The 20349-nt window shown below is 42.6% G+C and overlaps 1 protein-coding gene across 4 annotated transcripts in view; it reads right to left on the bottom strand.

Moving 5' to 3' along the window:
• Nucleotides 1-367: 367 nt before the first annotated feature.
• The window catches only part of ABCD2 (ATP binding cassette subfamily D member 2), a 47332-nt gene continuing 27350 nt past the window's right edge, over nt 368-20349 (bottom strand). For 3 of the 4 annotated variants that reach the window (XM_059816672.1, XM_059816674.1, XM_059816675.1), the window contains 4 exons: nt 13638-13783; nt 4838-4922; nt 3988-4113; nt 368-782 (listed from right to left, as the gene is read on the bottom strand). In XM_059816672.1, the coding sequence (XP_059672655.1) occupies nt 572-782; nt 3988-4113; nt 4838-4922; nt 13638-13783 (568 nt within the window). In that variant the 3' untranslated portion in view covers nt 368-571. The remainder of the gene's footprint in view (nt 783-3987; nt 4114-4837; nt 4923-13637; nt 13784-20349) is intronic. The other variant, XM_059816673.1, reaches the window with a different exon arrangement.

Raw genomic sequence — 20349 nt, 5'->3', positions numbered from 1 at the left:
GCCTATTACATTATTTCCTATGGAAATGCAGGTAAAAGTGTGTATGCGATTCAGTAGTAGAACAGGAGTCTGGTTTTACATGGGCTGAAAGAATATTTCTTATACCCAAATGAGATTTTTGCATGCATCTGCATACTCACCCAGATGCTGCCTCTGCTGTGCTCCATGCCTGAGTTTCATGCCAGGTTTGCTCTGCATAGCAGGCATATCATACGCACACAGTGGTACAAGAGCACATTCTGCAGGCCAAGTCTCAGGCAAAAATTCACCTACAAAACCTAAGTGTGTTGGTAGTTTTTTGCAGTGATTCAGGCTTTCACTAGAAATTAACATAAGCTGCAATGACTAATCTTATACTCTGTGCACTTGCTTATTTTCTTTTCACAGTTCATCCACTTTCTTCCTTAATACTAAAATGCCGAAGTCTTACATAGCATTCAGAGCATTATTTTCTGCTGGCTGTGTTTCTCTATGCTCTAAGCCTCTATCACAATGCATGCAAAGGATAATGGCTGAATTTGCAATGCTTTTAACTAAAAAAATAATTTTAAAAACATAAAACATAAATTATTTATTCCTCTTTATCCATTGTTTTAAGCACTGAGTCTTCTCCCAAGATTTTACACAGTTCATTCAGTCTCTGCTGCATTTTAGGAATTCCTGCAAGTTGGGATTCCAGTCTCTGTTTTTCTTCACTCAGTGATAAACGGATAGCAGTGTCCAACTGCTCGAAACTCCAGCCCCCTTGTCCGTCAAACTGCAGCAAGTGAGTGTGGTACTTCCTGCAGTAGAAATTAAAACATTAGTAATGGCTCAAGGAACAGATGGTTCATTTTTGCATGCAAATTTGGATGTCTGTGTCTCTTTTCAATGGTGCCTCTCAGGAAGTTGAGAGTTGTCCAGTTTTGCATCACTGGGCAAGACTCTTTTTTGGTGACTCATAACCCCAGGAAACCTTTTTGTAAGGGATTTGGGTATTTCAAAGCCTGTCACCAGGACCTCCCTAGGCCATCTAGTGAAATTCAGAAATGAGGTGCCAGCTGTAAGCTATTGGCACTGGTGTGGGCTCCCCAGCTGGGGCAGTCACCGTCTCAAGCAGCCCGCATAGCCAGGCTCACCCAGGCCCTCACCTGCAGTGACACTAGCAGCAGCAGTCAGCAGGGCTGCAGAGAGTCCCCACCATGGTCTGCTGTCCCTGGGCAAGGTGGCAGCCTTCCTCTTTTTGCCTCCCTCTTAGAAACATTGTCTGTGGCTGCAATTGCCTTCACTGCAATTCCACCAGACTTCTCTTTCTCCAGGAACCTCACGAGGAGCAGTGGACAAGGCTCCTTTCTTCCCCAGGAATGCTAATCCCAGTTAATTTTATTTACCTTGCTTTCTAAGAGACGTTTTACTTTCTTAGCAGAAAATACATTCAGGCAGGCATGGTGCACCTGAAGCTACCTATAAAGATCTAGTTTGTTTGAATTACACCTCAGTTTGTTCCCCTTCATCCTATAAGGCTGGCTAAAGAAAATTCCAGTCCTAAAACACGGTTCAGTTTGCAAGGGCCAAAATAAAAAACGTCTGTGTAGGAGTCACAGATCTGTCAGTGAGTTTCAGGGTGTGTGCACCGAAAATATTCAAAGGTGTACATGTGGAGTTTGTCAAGACCTGACAAGACATTCATCAGGAGATGCAAGAGAAAGAGCAGAGAGTTCCCTCAGAGCTGCTGGTATGACTGTGTAATTTATCATTATAAATTATAGAAGATGAGACACATCATAGAACAGTGATTATAAATCCCATCCAGGGAATGTGACAGTTTAATAAACTCAATAGCTTATGGCATGGGACTCAAAACAGATTCAACTCCAGGCTTAAATTCACCACTTCTTGCATATTATTCTTTGTGACATCAAATGCTTAACCCATCCCTCTATTTTTCCCCCACCAAAAAATGAAAAAATCAGGAAGCTAAAATAGCTGATTGAGACATCCAATGTTTGTGCTCTAGGAAAGTAGCCAATATTTTGATTAAAAGAGCAAATATTTCCTGGTATAATCTTGAGGAGGAGAAAACAGCAGGTGAAACCACGTGAACACAGTGCAGTCCCTGCGGAAGCATACTAAGTTAAAGGCATTTGATGCTTATTTCTGAATACTCAGCACTTCTGTTTACTTCTCCAGAACCCCACAAATAACCAGATTTCTGATAATGTCAATAGTACTATGGAGGTTAAGAGAGCAATCCCAAACCTTCCTGAATAGCACTAGTACTACAAAACAAGAAATGTCAGCAGGAAACTGAACTCAAAAGGTCTTTCTCACAAGTTCTTTTGCAGAACTTCCCCCCTCTGCATCATCGTTATTTGCGGGTGGGATCATAAAATCAGAATAGAATCATAGAATAGTTTGGGTTGGAAGGGACCTTTGAAGGTCATCTAGTCCAACCCCCCTGCAATGAGCAGGGATATCTTCAACTAGATCAGGTTGCTCAGAGCCCCGTCCAACCTGACCTTGAATGTTTCCAGGGATGGGGCATCTACCACCTCTATGGGCAACCTTTTCCAGTGTTTCACCACATCATGGTAAAAACTTTCTTCTTTAAATCTAGTCTGAATCTACCCTCTTTCAGTTTAAAACCATCACCCCTTGTCCTATTGCAACAGGCCCTACTAAAACGCCTGTCCCCATCTTTCTTACAGGCCCCCTTTAAGTACTGAAAGGCTGCAATAAGGTCTCCCCAGAGCCTTCTCTTCTCCAGGCTGAACAACCCCAACTACCTCAGCCTCTTTTCATAGGAGAGGTGTTCCAGCCCTCTGATCATTCTTGTGGCCCTCCTCTGGACCCTCTCCAACAGGTCCAACAGGTGCTGAGGGCTCCAGAGCAGGACACAGTACTCCAGGTGGGGTCTCAGTAGAGCGGAGTAGAGGGGCAGAATCACCTCCCTCGACCTGCTGGCCAATACACTCAAATACCTGTTTTCTTGACCAGTGTTTTTAAAATAATACCAAACTTTAAGAAAAATAAAGTAATACTTTTCTTTTTAAGTGTAATTTAAATTATTTTAAAAACAAATGTCCAAGTGGCATTTCCTTATCAGAATACCCATTTTTTCTTAATATTTAGGTCCTGATCCAACAAAAGACTTTTCCTGTCACTATCTCCACAGAGGAAGGAGGAATGACGGGGAAACTGTTCTTTTTCAGAGAAGCAGACACTGGTACAATTTCTTTCCTTTGAGGCAACGAATTCGTAATGGATTTTTTGTCATCAGCTTAAAAAAGCAAACACTCTGACAGTAGAGATCAAGGACTTCAGAACAAATAGTCTCTGCTAATGTCGCTTACAACTTCTTGATCTCCTTTTGCCCTTTAAAGTATTTGGTTGTTTTATGTATTCAGTAACTACATTTATTTCCTTTGAGGGACTCTTCCATACTTCGTACTCCCTCCTCCCTCACTAGAATAATGTTTCTCAGAATTCTAATATTTCTTTTTTAATAGACAATCAAATTTCAAAAGCTCACGAACTCTGCAGATAGAGGACACAACTGAAGTTAAAACAACAGATGTATTATTCCTATGAAAGGACAAAGAGCAGGTTAACCACTTGCCATGTTTCCCATCTTCTCCTAAGCACTGGTAAAATTCCCCAGGCCAGCTCATGTGTCTTGTCACCTTTACAGAATAATCTGGTGATAACTGTTGTGGCTGTGGTGTGGTGGACTAATTAATTGCCTCTTAGATACCTGCATGTTGCTATTAATAGCTAATAAATGAAACACATTTTAAAAAAATAAGAAGGAGGAATAAATATGTGTCAAAGAATGACAAAAAAATCAATGCTAAATGCATTTACATCGCTATTATTGTAGACAAGTTATCTTAGAAAGTGCAATAGATATTGATTGAACAACTGTACCAATATGAAGAGTAAAGGCCAATCTGCTGCCTGTCAGAAAGCTAAAAGCAAGGACCATGATACATCCTTGAACATACTTACCAAAGAGAAGGTCTGTGTGTTATAGAAAGCAGGGATATCCCAGCAGCTTTTGCAGCTTGGAATATCTTTCCTTCAACATCAATGCTTACAGCACTTGTGCATTCATCCAGCAATGCATACTTCGGCCTTTCAAAAGCAGATAAAGAACATTACTCGTCTATGTTTCAGACAGTATTCCCATGTATGATGTTTACTTGAAAGAACAACAGAAAGGAGAGAGCTGTTTTTGCCAGACAGCTGTCTCTCATCTACAGTTGGAAGCTGGCTAGCAACAACATAAAGTTTCCATGCATTGTTCAGGTGAAGAGCCAACTTCCAGGAAAAATGGGGTTTATTTCCTGGTTCATCTGAGTACACAGTGATCTAACTTCTATGTTCTAGTTTGACCTAGTATTATTCTGTCCTGTCATCAAGTCATGCAGTAGCTACAGCCAACTCAGAAACTTTCTATCCACTCCTATGTATGCACTGGGTTGCCTTTGCATGCCTGCAGTCTCCAAAACCAGAAAGTTTTGCAGCTTGGCTTTCAAACTCCCATAGCCTCTGCAACAGGCCACCAGACTTCTGCAATATTTGTAGGACAGATGCAGGGAAGATGGTTGTGCCTGAGATGTTAAAGAAAGGAACATCTGGAAAATGTAATGCTATGTTGCCAAAAGCAAAGCTTAAGTAAGAAGCATTGCCTGAACTAAAAGCACAGCTTGTGTGAATAAACAACAAGGTCTGTGGTCCTATGCAACCATCTAGCACTATTGCATATTGCATGGAGATTATAGTTTACTACTGCTCAAACTATTACAGCAAACATGCAAAACTCTTCCTCATTTTCAGATTACATCAAAATGCTTACTTATGGTAAAACATCCGAGCCATGCCCATCCTTTGTTTTTCTCCTCCTGACAAGACATCTTTCCAATCCATGATGGCATCCCAGCCTTTTAAAAAAAATGCAAACAAAACGCATCAGAACAATGTATGTTTATGAAGGAAATGCAGCTTCACTTGCAACATCTCTGCAATCTGCAACCAAAATTATAACGAGCATTTCTATTGCAGAAGAGACAGCTCAGGTTTGTGGATCACATCTTCTGAAATACCTCAGTGCCTTTCCACTGGCACTCAATTGGAAAAATGTCCAAAATATCATGTCAATTTTTAAAGTGGAATTTAACCTTCTTGGTCATATAGGTATTGTCAAAAAACTTTACTTACCATCTCTTTGAAAAAACATCTTTTACCTGTGTATAACTGATCATTTTATTCTGTCATGTTTGTTTTAAAGAAAAATTTGCTATTCCTTCTTGAAAGGTGTGACTGGAAATTTAAAAACAAATTCAAATAGATAAAGTGTAAAAAACAAAGAGCACTGCCGGACTTCACTCACTACTGCAGGTGAAGAATAAATGTCAGCAAACTCAACAGAAACACAGATGCAGACACAGGGATGCATCCTGTGTGCACAGACAAGCAGCTAACATACAAAACTGCATACAGACAGGAGGATTTTCTGTACAAACTTCCCGCTACTTTGTATTTAGAAATGACCCACAACTGTTATAATGCTGGGTATCCTTATTTAATATTCTGCATGGCCCCTAACTGATCTTTTTCTTTATCACTTTCAGATACATGCAACGGGAGCGTGATGCATTTTATCTGCGATCTTATGGCGGACTGGTGTTTCTGTGAGTACTCTGGCATGATTCATTCCCACTAATGAAAAACTTCAAATACCAAATTAACCTACTGAAAATAAGTTTTCAATCAAACAATCCAGATGGATAGAGTAGCAAAACAGATGAGTTTTGAGAAGGGAGAGTGTGGATGTAGATAAAATCTGATAAGACATTTCTCTTGATAGATCATCTATTCATTAGACAGGCAGCTGGAGCAGGGCCGAGCGAGGAAGAGAACATTTTTCCAAATCAGCCCAGAAGCACTGTAACTAAAAAATTAACAACACAACCAAAAGCCCTTTTCTGCCACTGTCCAACTGAAAATAAAGATTTGCCAGAAAAGACTATAAACAAGGTCAATCAAGGACGTGAGCTGTGTCATTTCTGATACCTGACCAAAGGTGACGTAAGTGGGGCTTGTGAAGGTGCAGGAGGCTGGGGAGTGTTCTACCCATGCTTGGTGCTACACCAGGGCTTGGTAGGTCTGAACAAAACCTTAGTGAAGCACCTGGTGAGAGGCTGTGTGACTGAAAACAGGAACTGATAATGCTAGAGACTGAATTCCAAGAATTTTCTCTATGTAAAATCATAAAATATAATGTCATGGTTTTTATATATGTCTATATAGTTAGATTTAAAAACCAGGCATGCACACACCAGAAATACATCACCTTTAGTAATCCTAATGTTTTTCCTTAGTTTCCTTCCGTTCTTGTTTAAGGATCCCAGTGGGCACCCCCCCAGGGGCACATACAGTGCTTTCTATCAGCCGGCTCCTAGCAAAGACGGAGTTGTGTAATGATTAACTGAATCACCATTTGGATGAACTCCGGTAAAGGAAACATACACAGAGGCTGCTGATGATGAGCAGACCTGGTGCTGGAACCACACAGAGAGCTGGAGTGCTGTTCCACCGACACGTTCAGCTTCCAAAAAAGATTGTAAAACACCTGGAGCTCTCCTTTTTGGCAAAGGGTTCTAGGGGCAAGGGATGGGAATGGCCCTTCATGAAAGCCATAGAAACAACTATGCTTCTGAAGACATCATTCAGGCTGCTGCATATATTCTTCTTATTTTTAAGCTAAGAATATAGATGAGCTCCAGGGATCTGGATCTGAGCTAGGGGGTGGGTGGGTGTGCATGTGTGCACATGTGCCTGGGGAAGCAGTGCCTGCATTCATACAGTTTCTTCCAGATCAACTGGTTTACAAAGACTTATTAAAAGTCAAAAAGGGAATGAAGTTCAAGAAGCATCATCATCTTATCAGCAAAATCGTTCTATTATTTCCTCTAAAGGTGTAAGATTTAGCCTCTGCTTACCAGGATACAATGGTCATCTCTGTGGTCACTTCAACTTACATTCTAACTGAATATTAGAAGTACGTCTTGTCTCTTCCTGCCTAGCTCCCTCCCTGAACTTTCCTATTTGCCACTTGAAATGTCTCAAACAACAGATAAGGAAGGATGCATTTTAATATTATCCCTTTTAAAAAGCCTTATGTCACCCATAGCTACATCCACTTTACAAATGAAGAAATGAAATGGCTTGTCCATGAATGCAGAAGAAAAGAAATGGCTTGTCCATGAACACAGCAGAAATCTCTCAGTAGGTACAAAGATAACCCTGGCTTTCAGAGTCCAAATTCCTTGCCCAGCTTCTTGTTACATGTAGCCTTTGATTGCACATGGTATGACGTAGACTGGATGTCACAGAAATGCCTTTTGCAACGAGTAAGACAAAGAGCATGTGTAATGTGCTGGGGCAGATTAACAGCAGTAGAAATAATACATACAACTAGTGATAGCCTCATGATAGCAGCATTTAATTTTCACAGAATCACAGAACCACTAAGGTTGGAAAAGACCTGCAAGATCATCAAGTCCAACCATCAACCCAACACCACCATGCTCACTAAACCATCTCCCACAATGCCACGTCCACATGTTCCTTGAACACCTCCAGTGATGGTGACTCCACCACCTCCCTGGGCAGCCTGTTCCAATGCTTCACCACTCTCTCCATAAAGAAATTTTTCCTAATATCCATTCTAAACCTCCCCTGGTGCAACCTGAGGCCATTTCCTCTTGTCCTATCACTTGTCACTTGGGAGAAGAGACCAACACCCACCTCTCTGCAACCTCCTTTCAGGTAATTGTAGAGAGTGATAAGGTTCCTCTCCACCTCCTCTTCTCCAGACTGAACAACCCCAGTTCCCTCAGCCACGCCTCATAAGACTTGGGCTTCAAACCCCTCACCAGCTTTGTCGCCCTTCTTTAGACACGCTCCAGCACCTCAATGTCCTTCTTGGAGTGCGGGACCTAAAACCAAACACAGTATTCGAGGTGTGGCCTCACCAGCACCAAGTACATGGGCACAATCACTTCCCTACTCCTGCTGGCCACACTATTTCTGATACAGGCCAGGATGCCGTTGGCCTTCTTGGCCACCTGGGCACACTGCTGGCTCATATTCAGCCGGCTGTCAATCAACACCCCCAGGTCCTTTTCTGCAGGGGAACTTTCCAGCCACTCTTCCCCAAGCCTGTAGCATTGCATGGGGTTGTTGTGACCCAAGTGCAGGACCCGGCACTTGGTCTTGTTGAACCTCCTACAATTGGCCTCAGCCCATCGATCCAGCCTGTCCAGATCCCTCTGCAGAGCCTTCCTACCCTCGAGCAGATCAACACTCCCGCCCAACTTGGTGTCATCTGAAAACTTGCTGAGGGAGCACTCAATCCCCTCATCCAGATCATCGATAAAGATATTAAACAAGACCGGCCCCAAAACTGAGCCCTGGGGAACACCACTTGTGACCGGCCACCAACTGGATTTCACTCCATTCACCACAACTCTCTGGGCTCAGCTGTCCAGCCAGTTTTTTACCCAGTGAATAGTGCACCTGTCTAAGCCACAATTCACCAGCTTCTCCAGGAGAATTCTGTGGGAGATAGTGTCAAAGGCTTTGCTGAAGTCCAGGTAGACAACATCCACAGCCTTTCCCTCATCCACCAGGCAGGTCACCTGGTCATAGAAGGAGATCAGGTTAGTCAAGCAGGACCTGCTTTTCATGAACCCGTGCTGGCTGGGCCTGATTCCTTGGTTGTCCTGTACATGCCCTGTGAGCACCCTCAGGATGAACTTCTCCATAATCTTCCCTGGCACCGAGGTCAGGCTGACAGGCCTGTAGTTCCCCGGATCCTCCTTCCGGCCCTTCTTGTAGATGGGCGTCACGTTGGCAAGCCTCCAGCCATCTGGGACCTCCCCTGTTGATAAATGATGGAGAGTGGCTTGGCAAGCTCCTTCACCAGCTCCCTCTTAGGTGGATGCCATCAGGCCCCATAGACTTGTGAGTGTCCAGGTGGCATAGCAGGTCCTTAACTGCTTCCTCCTGGATTATGGGGAGTTTATTTTGCTCTCCATCCCTATCTTCCAGCTCAGGGAGCTGAATACCCTGAGGATACCTGGTCTGGTATGGCTTCTTTTATAGTTCCTTTTACATCAGTTTTCTGAAGGAAAAAGCAAGCTATATTTGACAACAAAAAAAGGGTTACATGTGGGGTCTGTAGCACTGTGTATCCTTCATCCTTGTGAATCCTCACACTTAAATGCAAGACAGAGCATTCAGCTGCCGTAAAAAAATATGTTTAAAAGTTCCCTTTCCAAATCTACCTTCCAATGCACCTCATCAGACATGGACTGGAGTGTTACAGCTTCATGACAGAAGAAAGGCTGCCACAGCAAACTACAGCCAGAGACTCCACCCCTGGTGAGTTTTTGAACGTGGAGGCCTCTTGCACAGTGTATGTCCCCAGGCAGTTGTCAAAATGGAAGAGAGCCCGGGTGCTGTGCAGGATGAATATGCAAGGACAATCCTTAGTTGAGGAAGGAAAAAAGAGACCATCTACTGCATGAGCCCCACCTCAGCAGGATACTGCAGGGATTTGTGTCTCTTGATTTCAGAGCCACTGGAAAAGCCAGCAGAGCACTTCAGTGTTCCTGCTGGTACCAGTAACAAAAGCAAATCAGATGAAAAAGTCTCAGAGAGAGGAAATGTGCTTGTCTGTGTGTTTGTACATGGCCTAGCACAAAGGTTCCCTGGACAAGACCCAAAGATATGACAAATCTGCAAAATAATGAGGAATAATTATAATCTGGGGTGCTGAGAAACCATAAACAGGTTGAACTTGTTCAGTAATGTCATCAGCCCCAACCTGACAAGCCTAGTCACGCATTCAGCGTGCTGCTACACGTATTCATGGCTCCTCTCATGTGACAGGCTATTGGCAGCCTAAGGCTGCATCACGATTGACACTTGCTAAATATACACAGATTTTCAAAGTAGGTCAAAAAGGAACCACTTCATGTATATCTACTGCACATCTCCATGCTATTACCCACAATTTCTGGACATGCCTTTTCACCAGCCGTGCTGAATACAACTTTCTTTGCTACCCTCATTTTGCATGAAATTATTGTTCTGGTAGAGCTAGCAACTTCGCAGGTGTTGATGGGGGCACCTTTTTGATAATATAAAGGTAAATAACAGAAATGGCATTCCTCTAATATCCAGCAGGTGAAAAAAACATCAGTGTGGGCCTCAGTGGGAAGGAAATTCTGCCCCTAGCAGCAAGGGGGGGGCTACTGTCAACAGCAATTGCACTGGGTTCTTCTAGGGCTTGGGCTCAGGGACATACGGAATGGTGGTGGTGGGGAGGGGGATTGTTATTTTGGTGGTTTTGATGTATTCTGTTGCTACTGACTGAAAAAAGTTTCATGAGGGTTACACAGAAGCTAAATGCCAAACTGGGCTACTTATTCTTGTAACCATTCTATTTACTTCTAACTGGGTCAAACCTTATTGCTAGAAAAAGAGACAAATTTCTGTCATTGGCAGCAACAAGAACAACATCAGGCTCTTGTTGGCTACTTTACACTTGGAATCTGGTGACCCTTGTACTGATGCAATGTCGAAGTAATTCAGCTAAAGACAATAAAGTTACACCAGGACAAATAAATTGAGTTAGAGTTGCACGCTTCTGATTCCATCTGGCTTTTTCGTAACTGCCCATAGGGAGCAGAACACAAAACTGCAAAGCATCATATTATACACGCATGACATTCATGGTCAATTAAAGCACAACAGGGTCATGCTCTAAGGAGCCTGCTGTCTGGTAGAGGCTTAATACTGCAGACAGAGGTAAGGCTCTGAAGGAGAAGAGGATCTACAGAAAAAAGTATTGAAGAATTATATTAGATTTCTATAACTTAATGATTGACAGATAGTTAGCTCCATTCTTAGAACAGTTTATGGAAATGGTTCAAAACAGCATGGACATATCCCATATATCCACAAGAATCTGAATAACTAAAAATGGTTTCATTGATCTTTTTTTCAGATGTAGTACATTTTCAAAAAGTGTATATAATATATAAATAGAAACTTGCTGGGAATTTTTCAGCAAAATGTTTTTCTACTGGAAAATGCCAGTGTTTGTCAATCATCAAAGCAGTTTGCAAAAACGAGACAGTTTGGGGCAAATCCCTTGTTCTACAAGCTTTACATGGGATTTTTCATTATTTTGCAAAGAAAAAAGTTCAATTTTTAATAGTAATCAATTTAGTTTAAAAATGTGATTTAAAGTAAAAGAATAAAATAAAAATTGGAATTAAAAAAAATAACTCAACTATGTATAAACAAAAATTTCAATTGTTCACTTTTAACAAGTATTTCTCTGGCTTGCTGGTTCAAAAAACAGAATATGAGTCTTTGTCCCAGACTGGGGGAGCTCTGAAGAATACGTAAGCATAAAAAATCCATGTAACATGTCAAATCATGTGTCACGGATTTCCTCTCTGCTCCTGTTTTGGCACTTGTCCCCTGCAAATGCCCAAGGAGAAAAAGGAACAAGTAAGTGTATTACGATCCTAAAAACTTCCTGATATGTGGTAATCTCTCTCCCTGTTTTCTGGCTTTGCCCACTTTTGTCATTTTAGATCACAAAGTACCTAAGACACATTTTTTTTAACGTTTGTTTGTGCAGACTTTTGCACAGTGTGCCCTTATCCTGAGTGGAGTTTCAATAGAGCACCAGTGAACATTAACAATGCCCTCTAGACTTTTTTATAGATTGTGTGTGGCTCACATGCGCAGTCAGACAGGCAGAAGAGCAAGAATGGGGTCAGCAAGAAATACTTTCTTTGGCACAGAAAGTAGAGCGAGACTGATCCAAACCTGGGTTTTCAGCTTGGCAATACAGAACACTGACTCTAGCCAACGGCATCTTGTACGTGAAGCACAGTAACTGCCCCATCATCAGTTACACGCTCCAGCTGCAGGGTTATAAACCACAATGATGTGCGTTCAGAGACTGCTGGGGATATGGTTTTGGCCGCTGAGAGTCATGTGTTGTTCAGTACATCTACAAGTACCAGTGGGCTATGAATGCACACTCCACAGTGTCTTCTTGCCACTGACAATTTAACTGTTCCTCCTTTTCCAGCTCCCCATTCCAACACATCTGCTTGTTCTTCTGCAACCTAGACACTTCACTTTTAGTGAAGTAAGTGACTCAGGAATACTAACAGGAATAGTTATAATGTCAGTGTAGGGAGTAAAGGCCTTCTCTGCAACTATTCCAGTCACTGAGTTTAGCTCTCTGCCCACTTTTTCAATCCTTGTGTCATAGTACCAGATCTGAATAATAATATGAATCAGAGTGATGGCAGATTCTTATTTTCTATTGCAACTTGAGGGCCAACAGTCATTACTACATTCTTAACAAAGCAGCATTAACCCATGGAAAGATAAGAGTCTATCAACAGGATTGTGAGGTGGAGAAGTATCTGTAGGTATACAATTGCTGCTGCAAATGATTACTACTTCCCGCTCTAAAATGTGCAGAAAAGACACCACATGAGTGTCCATGCATACTTCAAAAATAAAATACACCTTCTGCCTTTTGAACAGAGCAACAGGCTGCCATCCAGAAATGGGAGTTTAGATGTTGCCTTGGGATTCCCAATGGCTGAAGCACTACTCTTGATTGTCAGAATGATCCTGAGAGACAGCAAGCACACACATTACAAGGCAATGCACCTGAAGTACCCTCTCAAAAAGGAGCACTGACAGCTGGCAGAGGGAGGCAGGGTACATCCAGCACTCCCAACATCAGCGCCTTAGAGGGGTTTGAAGATCCTCCTTCTTCTCTCTAAACGTTACCAACTTTGTCCTATGTCTGTTTTAAAATCATAATGATGGGGAGGAAATTCAAACTAGAAATTAGTGGCTGGTGGGAACAAAAGGATGAAAATTATTGCTATGCTTGGGGAAAAAAGCCATGAAATGCTCCAGTTCCTTAGACACAAGAGAAGCATTTAACATCTTGACATTTACTGTGCCAGTGTATTTACACTGTCCCCTACTCTTAGGACAAACAATGCTGAGAACACATGGCAACTTATACAGCAAGTGGTAGATCGCAACACTACTGCCAGCCAGTGTCATTTGCTTATTTTTAACTTGTTCACCCTGGTGGTGTGGTATCAGACACTCCTCCTCATGGCATATAGTCCTGCTGATCCCACAAACCAGGGAGGTGAAAGCAGGCCTGACTCTCTCTTCATTCATGTGCTTTTGTGTTGATGTAGTCAGTGACATTGCAAGGTTTTAAGACAGGTTACATTTCCTAAGAAAATGAAGGAAGGTCAGTGATCTCACAATACCATGAAAAGACTGGCCATTACAAAAGAACAAGGATGTTCAGCTTGGGCATGGATTTACTGGGGAGGAGAGGAGCACTTAGTTCTTCTCCCTCCATTAGCACCGGAGGCAACAACCATGTGGTTGTGCAGCTCCCACAATCACAAAAGGTCTGGATCCAGTTTTGCCAGTTCAGTAAGTAAAGGTCAGTCACACCAAGACACACATGTGAGGAATGGATTTTGTAAAGCTTTTTACAAAAATGTGCAATTTACCTCCTTCTCTTTGAACTATGTGGTACAGATGAACCATATGCAGGATGCACTCCAGATCTTGATCTTGGTAGCCTTTCTCGTGCATGTCATCCACTGAGTCTGGATAGATGACTTGATCACGTAGTGTTCCAATGGACATGTAGGGCCTGAGAAACAATACAGAGAAACTGGTAATCTGGAGCTGGCTCCAAGTAAGCACATCTTGCTGATGGTCTATGAGCAGAGTATAATGCTTTAAACATCCTGTTGCTAAAACTGGATTTATCTGTGGGTGCATTGTGTGTGGGTGAATATCTTTCTAAACTTACCCTAGGGGCAATCCATTGTTTCCATAACAGCTGATTACAGGGTAGCAACAGGGGTAGTATTAGCATGAAAACAAAACGACAAATCAGGCAGAATAAACATCCACTTCATAGCCCATTCTTAATGCTTTCACTTGGAATCAGGGAACCTCTACACTGTATTCAAGGTTTGGTACGCTTAGAGATTTAGAAATCGAATTAAACACCCGCATATTAAAAGCGACTTGTATCAAGTACATTGCAGCTCAAACAGCAAAGAATTCCATGGTGCAGCATGAGACGCCCAAATCAAGCAGGAGAGCACTGAAAGCCTCCTTTGCACACTGCTATTACGGACTGCAGAATTGGGCCCGGGCATAACTTAGCTGGCTCTAGAAGCCAGTGTAACACTTCTGAATTGCAAAAAGGCATACATTACAGAAGTTGATCAGCTTAAACCTCCCAGCATCAGCCTCCCTTTGCCAAACACAAGGCTGAGCTGTACTGTGAAGCAGCTTCTGAATCACCATGTTCCCAGACCAGGTAATACCATCCGTCTTACTAAAACAAGCTGTCTCCACATTGGAGCCAGAGTCCTCAATCACGGCCGTGTCCCTGGAATAACTATGGACAATCTCCACAATGTCATGAGCTGTGCCCAGCCTCTGGTACAGCACAGGCTCCAAAAATTCCTCCTAGTTTCTAAACAAAGTCAGCTCAAAGAACAGTTTTACAGCTCTCAAAAGATACCAGGCCATTCAGGCGAGGATAGCAAAGGCAATCTAAGACACATCTATCTGACTATCTCTCTTGCTGCTCTTATTCTAAGGATTTCCTGCAAAGAACAAATAAACATCCTGTCCCACAGACACTACTGATAGCCCTTGGAAGCTGGAAACACCCCGGGAATATCTGTGAGATTTTGAGTTTTGACGGGGAAGGCCAGAGCTGAAGAACAGTTAGGCTCCAGACTCTGTCCTGCTTTCTGTGCCAAGAGTTACACTAACTCCCTCTGGGTTCATCTGCCAAAACAATACTAGTCTTATTAAAGCTGTGGTGCCAGGGTATGATGACAGAGAGGAGCAGTTAAAATTGGGCCAGCAACGAGGAGTCTTCCAGACAGCTTGCTCTTGCCACTGAGAACTGCTTCCAAGAAGTTCACAGCGCATTGACGAGGGGTCAGTTTTCTTCCTTGAAGAGCTCTGGACCTGCGTGGTGGGAAGGTCTCAGCCATGCATTTGAGGCTTTCCCTGACAGACATGTGTAATACCTTAGAAGATTTCTTCCCTTCACTTGGATGTGTCTCTGCAGAAGGGGTGGATCTACCCATCGTTATTCTGAGAGTCCCTATAATAACACCACAGAGTAATTTGCATTCATAATGCAACAGATACAGAATTACAGAACTAAAGCAGCAACATGAACTGAAAGTCACATTCAAGCTGGCATCAGTTGCATTGGTTTTAGTGCTGCAGACATCCATGGTGAACTGTCTGTACCCACCCGTAGTTAAACTACTTTCACCACCAGCTGGGTGGGAAGGGCAGGGGATCTGAATTGCTCACAAATACTTGGTCATCTCCCTGCTGTGGGCAGGCACCCAGATGAAGTAAAACCAGAACCACAAGTGAAATACAAGCATTGCTGCTCCTCTTTGCTTATTGTTCTGCTTTGTGCTTATTGTGGGAAGAGTGCCGCTCTGGGCTGCTGCATGAACACCAGCATCAAGTGCAGTGAACCATTTACATTAATGGGGATATTGCAAAATCTCAACTCTAAAAATTATGTAACTTAATGAAATAATGATATATTGCATTTTCACAGTGCTCTCCATTTAAAATCCCAAAGGGCTTTACTTCTTACATATGTAGAAATCACTTCACTTGCTCCAGACTGCTGCCATCTCTGGGACAGAAGACAGCAACTCCACCTGGGCTCAGAAAAGTTGAGATCAGCTTGTGCATAAGACTGTGTAATTTAGGTGATGCTGCAGGTAAGGGCAAGGAGGACAGTTACCTATCATATAATTTGTCTGGGGTTTAATACTTTACTCTTGTGAAGTATGATCCTGTAATGATTAGAAGCTCTGAGATTTAACCTACAGCACAACTGGGAAGGCAATGCTCAAAAGCACTGCACCAGGACACTTGTTGCCATGCTGTTTATTGAGTCACAAGCACTGCTTCCTGGTACAACTGTATTTTCCTTGCATCTAATCACACCAGTACTACCAAGCATGTCTCTCCCCACCTAGTTTTTAAAACTTAAAGAAAAGCCCAGCCTGCAGTGGAATAATAAACCCCGTCAATTACTGACTCACTAGCAGAGAGGAAGAATGGCTTATGGTTACAGGTCTACCCCAGGAGGTCCGAGAGCATGTTCTGCTTCCCCCATCCTATAGGAAGCCACTCATGTCCCTGAGGGGACGCTTCATCTTGCTTGATATGAGATGTCTTGTTTGAGGCTCCAACTCTTGACAACAGAGAGGCACCTCTGTGGTTGGTTTATCCCATTTATTTTAGGGTGGGGATGGATTGCCTCCTGGGTGTGTCTTCTCCCTCAATGGCGGACAGAGTCCAGACAACTAACTTACTTAGATAACTAACTTCTAAAGTGCTAAAGTTAGATGAGATCTCATCTAACTCATACTCTCATAATCTCATACTAAACCAGGTTTCTCTAGCCGTAACTTGAAGGCAATAACCTCCTTACCTACCCTGGGTGCCACAAAGTCAAACACACTAAAACCTGTTAAACATCAGATGTTATTCTAACTGAGGTTACATGTGTGTGATAGCTAGACATTAAGTAGTAAGAAGTATGGGTAACTGGATACAGCAACAGTGAAATTTTGGCTCTGCCAGTTAAAATACTCCTTGTAAATACTCCTTGTAAAGCTCCTTGTTAAAATACTGTTTTAGTTAAATTTTTAGCAGTTCAAAAAACAAAACCAGTCTTTTTGTCCTGAAATAATACTTGAGTTTAACTGGACTTAATTGATTTCTGATGGGGTTTTTCCTTTCAGCCAGAGTGTCTGGGTTCCAGTCTCAAAGAAAGCACTCTTACAGGCTCTGAAAGCAACTCCTCTGCTGTGCGGAGGTCATGTCTTTGATGGTAATAGCTCTGCAATTGTTTTCTTTCTTTCTCTGCTCTCTGAAAAAAGATTCCTACACTGGTTTTGAGAGACAGGATTTAAGATCAGTAATCCTGTTTCAAAGCTCTGGTATCAAACCTCCAGAAAGCTAGGAAAACTTACTGATTCTTGCCTGGTTTTCTGGAATTTCAAGAACACTTTCAGTTCTCATAAACCAATCTTTTTTCAGTCAGTTTGATGGTTTTACTGCACCACCAATTTCTGTTTGGTGCATTTAGCGCTTCACTTTGCAGAGTATTAACTTCATTCTGCTGTAACAAGTCATCATCCCTAAGGCTTACAGCCTCCCCCTTGCAGTGCAGGCTTTAAAGAAAGATGATATCAAGACATGCTGTAATCTGAAGCCTGTGGTAAGGACAATTCCCCAGCACCGTATTGACACATGATGTTGTGTACAATGTTGGCAAAATATTAGAGAAATCATATGGGTAGGAAGGGCAAGTGTTGCTGATGATATGGTCTCTTTATTGCGGTTAGCTGTGGGGAGGGAGAAGGGGGCAGGTGCTACAAAACACATTGGAGTACATACCAGACACTTATCTTTCCAAAAGGAGGACTTACGTGTTGGAGCTGTTAGGTTTAAAGAGGGAGGTATAATGCCAGTGCAAAGGGATCGTAGATTAACACTGCACACTGTAATCAGGCAGTACTAACATCTATTCATTCACTGACGTCTTGAAGACCAGAGGGCGTCACTCTTTTTAGTAGCAAGTTAAGGAAAATTACTTGCTTAGATGTCAAGAAATTTCTGTTCCAAAATCAGAACAAGCCATATCCACTTGAAATGTTTACAAATACTTCCCGAATGTATTCAAAGGTGTTTTCATCTTCCATGCAAAATAAACTGTCCTGGAAGAACTGATAACCTGTTCTGACATCCATAATCACAGAATCACAGAATCACTAAGGTTGGAAAAGACCTGTAAGATCATCAAGTCCAACCATCAACCAAAAAAAGCACCACCATGCCCACTGAACCATGTCCCACAATGCCACGTCCACACGTTCCTTGAATACCTCCAGGGAGGGTGACTCCACCACTTCCCTGGGCAGTTTATTCCCGTGTGTCACCACTCTCTCAGTAAAGAAATTTTTCCTAAAGGAGGTTTTTCTGAACCTCCCCTGGCACAACTTGAGGCCATTTCCTCTTGTCCTGTCACTAGTCACTTGGGAGAAGAGACCAACACCCACCTCTCTGCAACCCCCTTTCAGGTAGCTGTAGAGAGCGATAAGGTCTCCCCTCAGCCTCCTCGTCTCCAGGCTGAACAACCCCAGCTCCCTCAGCCGCTCCTCATAAGACTTGTGCTCCAGACCCCTCACCAGCTTCGCTGCCCTTCTCTGGACACACTCCAGCACCTCAGTGTCCTTCTTGGAGTGAGGGGCCCAAAACTGAACACAGTATTCGAAGTGCGGCCTCACCAGCGCCGAGTACAGGGGCACGATCACCTCCCTACTCCTGCTGGCCACACTATAATATTTTAAATAATTATAGCAACTAATCAATATGCACTTTGAGAGCCTATAAAGCAACCTGAATGGTCAGAGTCTTAATTATAAGCACCCTGGAATAAGAAAAGGATCGAAAATATATCTTAATTAAGTGGCTGGCATCAGAAGTTAAGGGATATTAGTCCAGTGTAAGTGCCCAAGGAACTGCTTCCAGGTAGAGTCTAAAGCTCACCTCACCTTCCTTGGTACAGGCTATGATTAACACTTCTTCCATGCAAGGTAAAGTCTAAAAACATGTGGCTTGTGATTCTGAAATCCATCTGCATGCCCCAGACTGAGCAATCAGGACCTGACTTGCCATTTGCTCTCCAAGTGTGTTCGCAGTTATTACTGCACTATTATTCTCACAGATATGCAAAGTTATGTGGGAAAAGCTTTATATTCTAGAAAATTATGTGTAATGCAAGTATAAACTCTTGCCTGACCCATCTTTTAGGTTTCTGTCTCTGGCTGACAAGATGCCTCTCTAATATACCCAAATAGGAGAGAGAAAGGGGAACACTACACCTGGGATTCTCCATTTCAGATAAATTGCAGCTTGGATTTTCAAAGGAAATTGGGATGGTTTCAGAGTGCAATCCAGAGTGCTTGCTTTGACATCTAAAATAAAATGTATTCCAAATTTAGGCACCTCTGTTCATGAAGATGATACTGGAGCACAAGCTCCAGCCATGAAGGTATCTTCCTAGGAAACTTGGAAGATCTTAAGGAGTCAGTGCTTGCACTGAAGAATCTCCAGTCCAGAAAGCTAAGGGCACAGCTCATGTCTACAGATGTGCCTAAATGCTGTCTAATTCCCCAGAAGGTCCAGTACAGCATGGAATATGAAAGCAAGAGTTTTAAGTCTAGCGCAAAACACTACAGCTACTAGAGATGCGAGATGAGGGGATGTATGACAAGCCAACAGTTAGCAAATCTCTTCCAAGAACTGGGTTGAAGCTAAGTTCTTCTCAGCTTACAGGGCATCAGATTCCCATTTTTCTAGGCTAACGTCCAGGCTAAAGAGGAGTCAAAGGGAGGGCACCTTCTAATCTTCCCACTGAAGCAAGGGAACTGCTGCTAAGAGGCAGGAATCATGTGTCTGAAGAGAGAGTTACGGAAAGAGCCTAATTATATACTATACCAGTCAGAGTCCTGGAAGGAGGGAGACTTTAGTACCAATCCTTGTGCCATATATTATTTATGTTATTCCTTTTTTCCTAATGCTCTTTAATATAAAATGCAGTAACTATCCTAATCCTTCAGTAGCATTGTAAAAACATATTAAAGGGGATTCTAATCTTATTTAGGTGCTTGATCTCAGGAGAGGACTTAATATAGATAAAGGGGTTTAACATTTAGCTTTCAGTTTGGCACCTAAACTTCAGTAAGAGGCAGGAGTTCAGACATACATTTATATGTAGAGATTCCTATAGATTAACTCTAGGTGGCTCCCTTTACCTACCACACAACTTTTTTGGATAATTTTCCAAAAGCCCTAAATCTCTGCCCAACTATCTAGGGAATCCACCTATATTTAGAAGTGTCCATCACCTTGCTGGTGCCAAGATGCTAATTTTTAGGTGCTGTAATACCTCAGCTGGAATCACCTCAGTAGGACTCCAGCTTTTGCCATGCTCCTGATTTAGGTCAATAGTAAAAACTCCACGGTTTTCAACAGCAGCAAAGCTTGATAACAATGATGCTCAAGAAATGCCAGCCTCCACTAAGTAAAGTGATCTGGATTCCTAATAGTTCTTTGATGACATTAATAAAATAAACAGCA

Source organism: Gavia stellata, chromosome 4 (assembly GCF_030936135.1).
Source record: "Gavia stellata isolate bGavSte3 chromosome 4, bGavSte3.hap2, whole genome shotgun sequence".
NCBI classification, from domain to species: Eukaryota; Metazoa; Chordata; class Aves; order Gaviiformes; family Gaviidae; genus Gavia; species Gavia stellata.
Note: the sequence above shows the minus strand (reverse complement) of the source record. Positions and strands in the feature narration are given on the sequence as shown.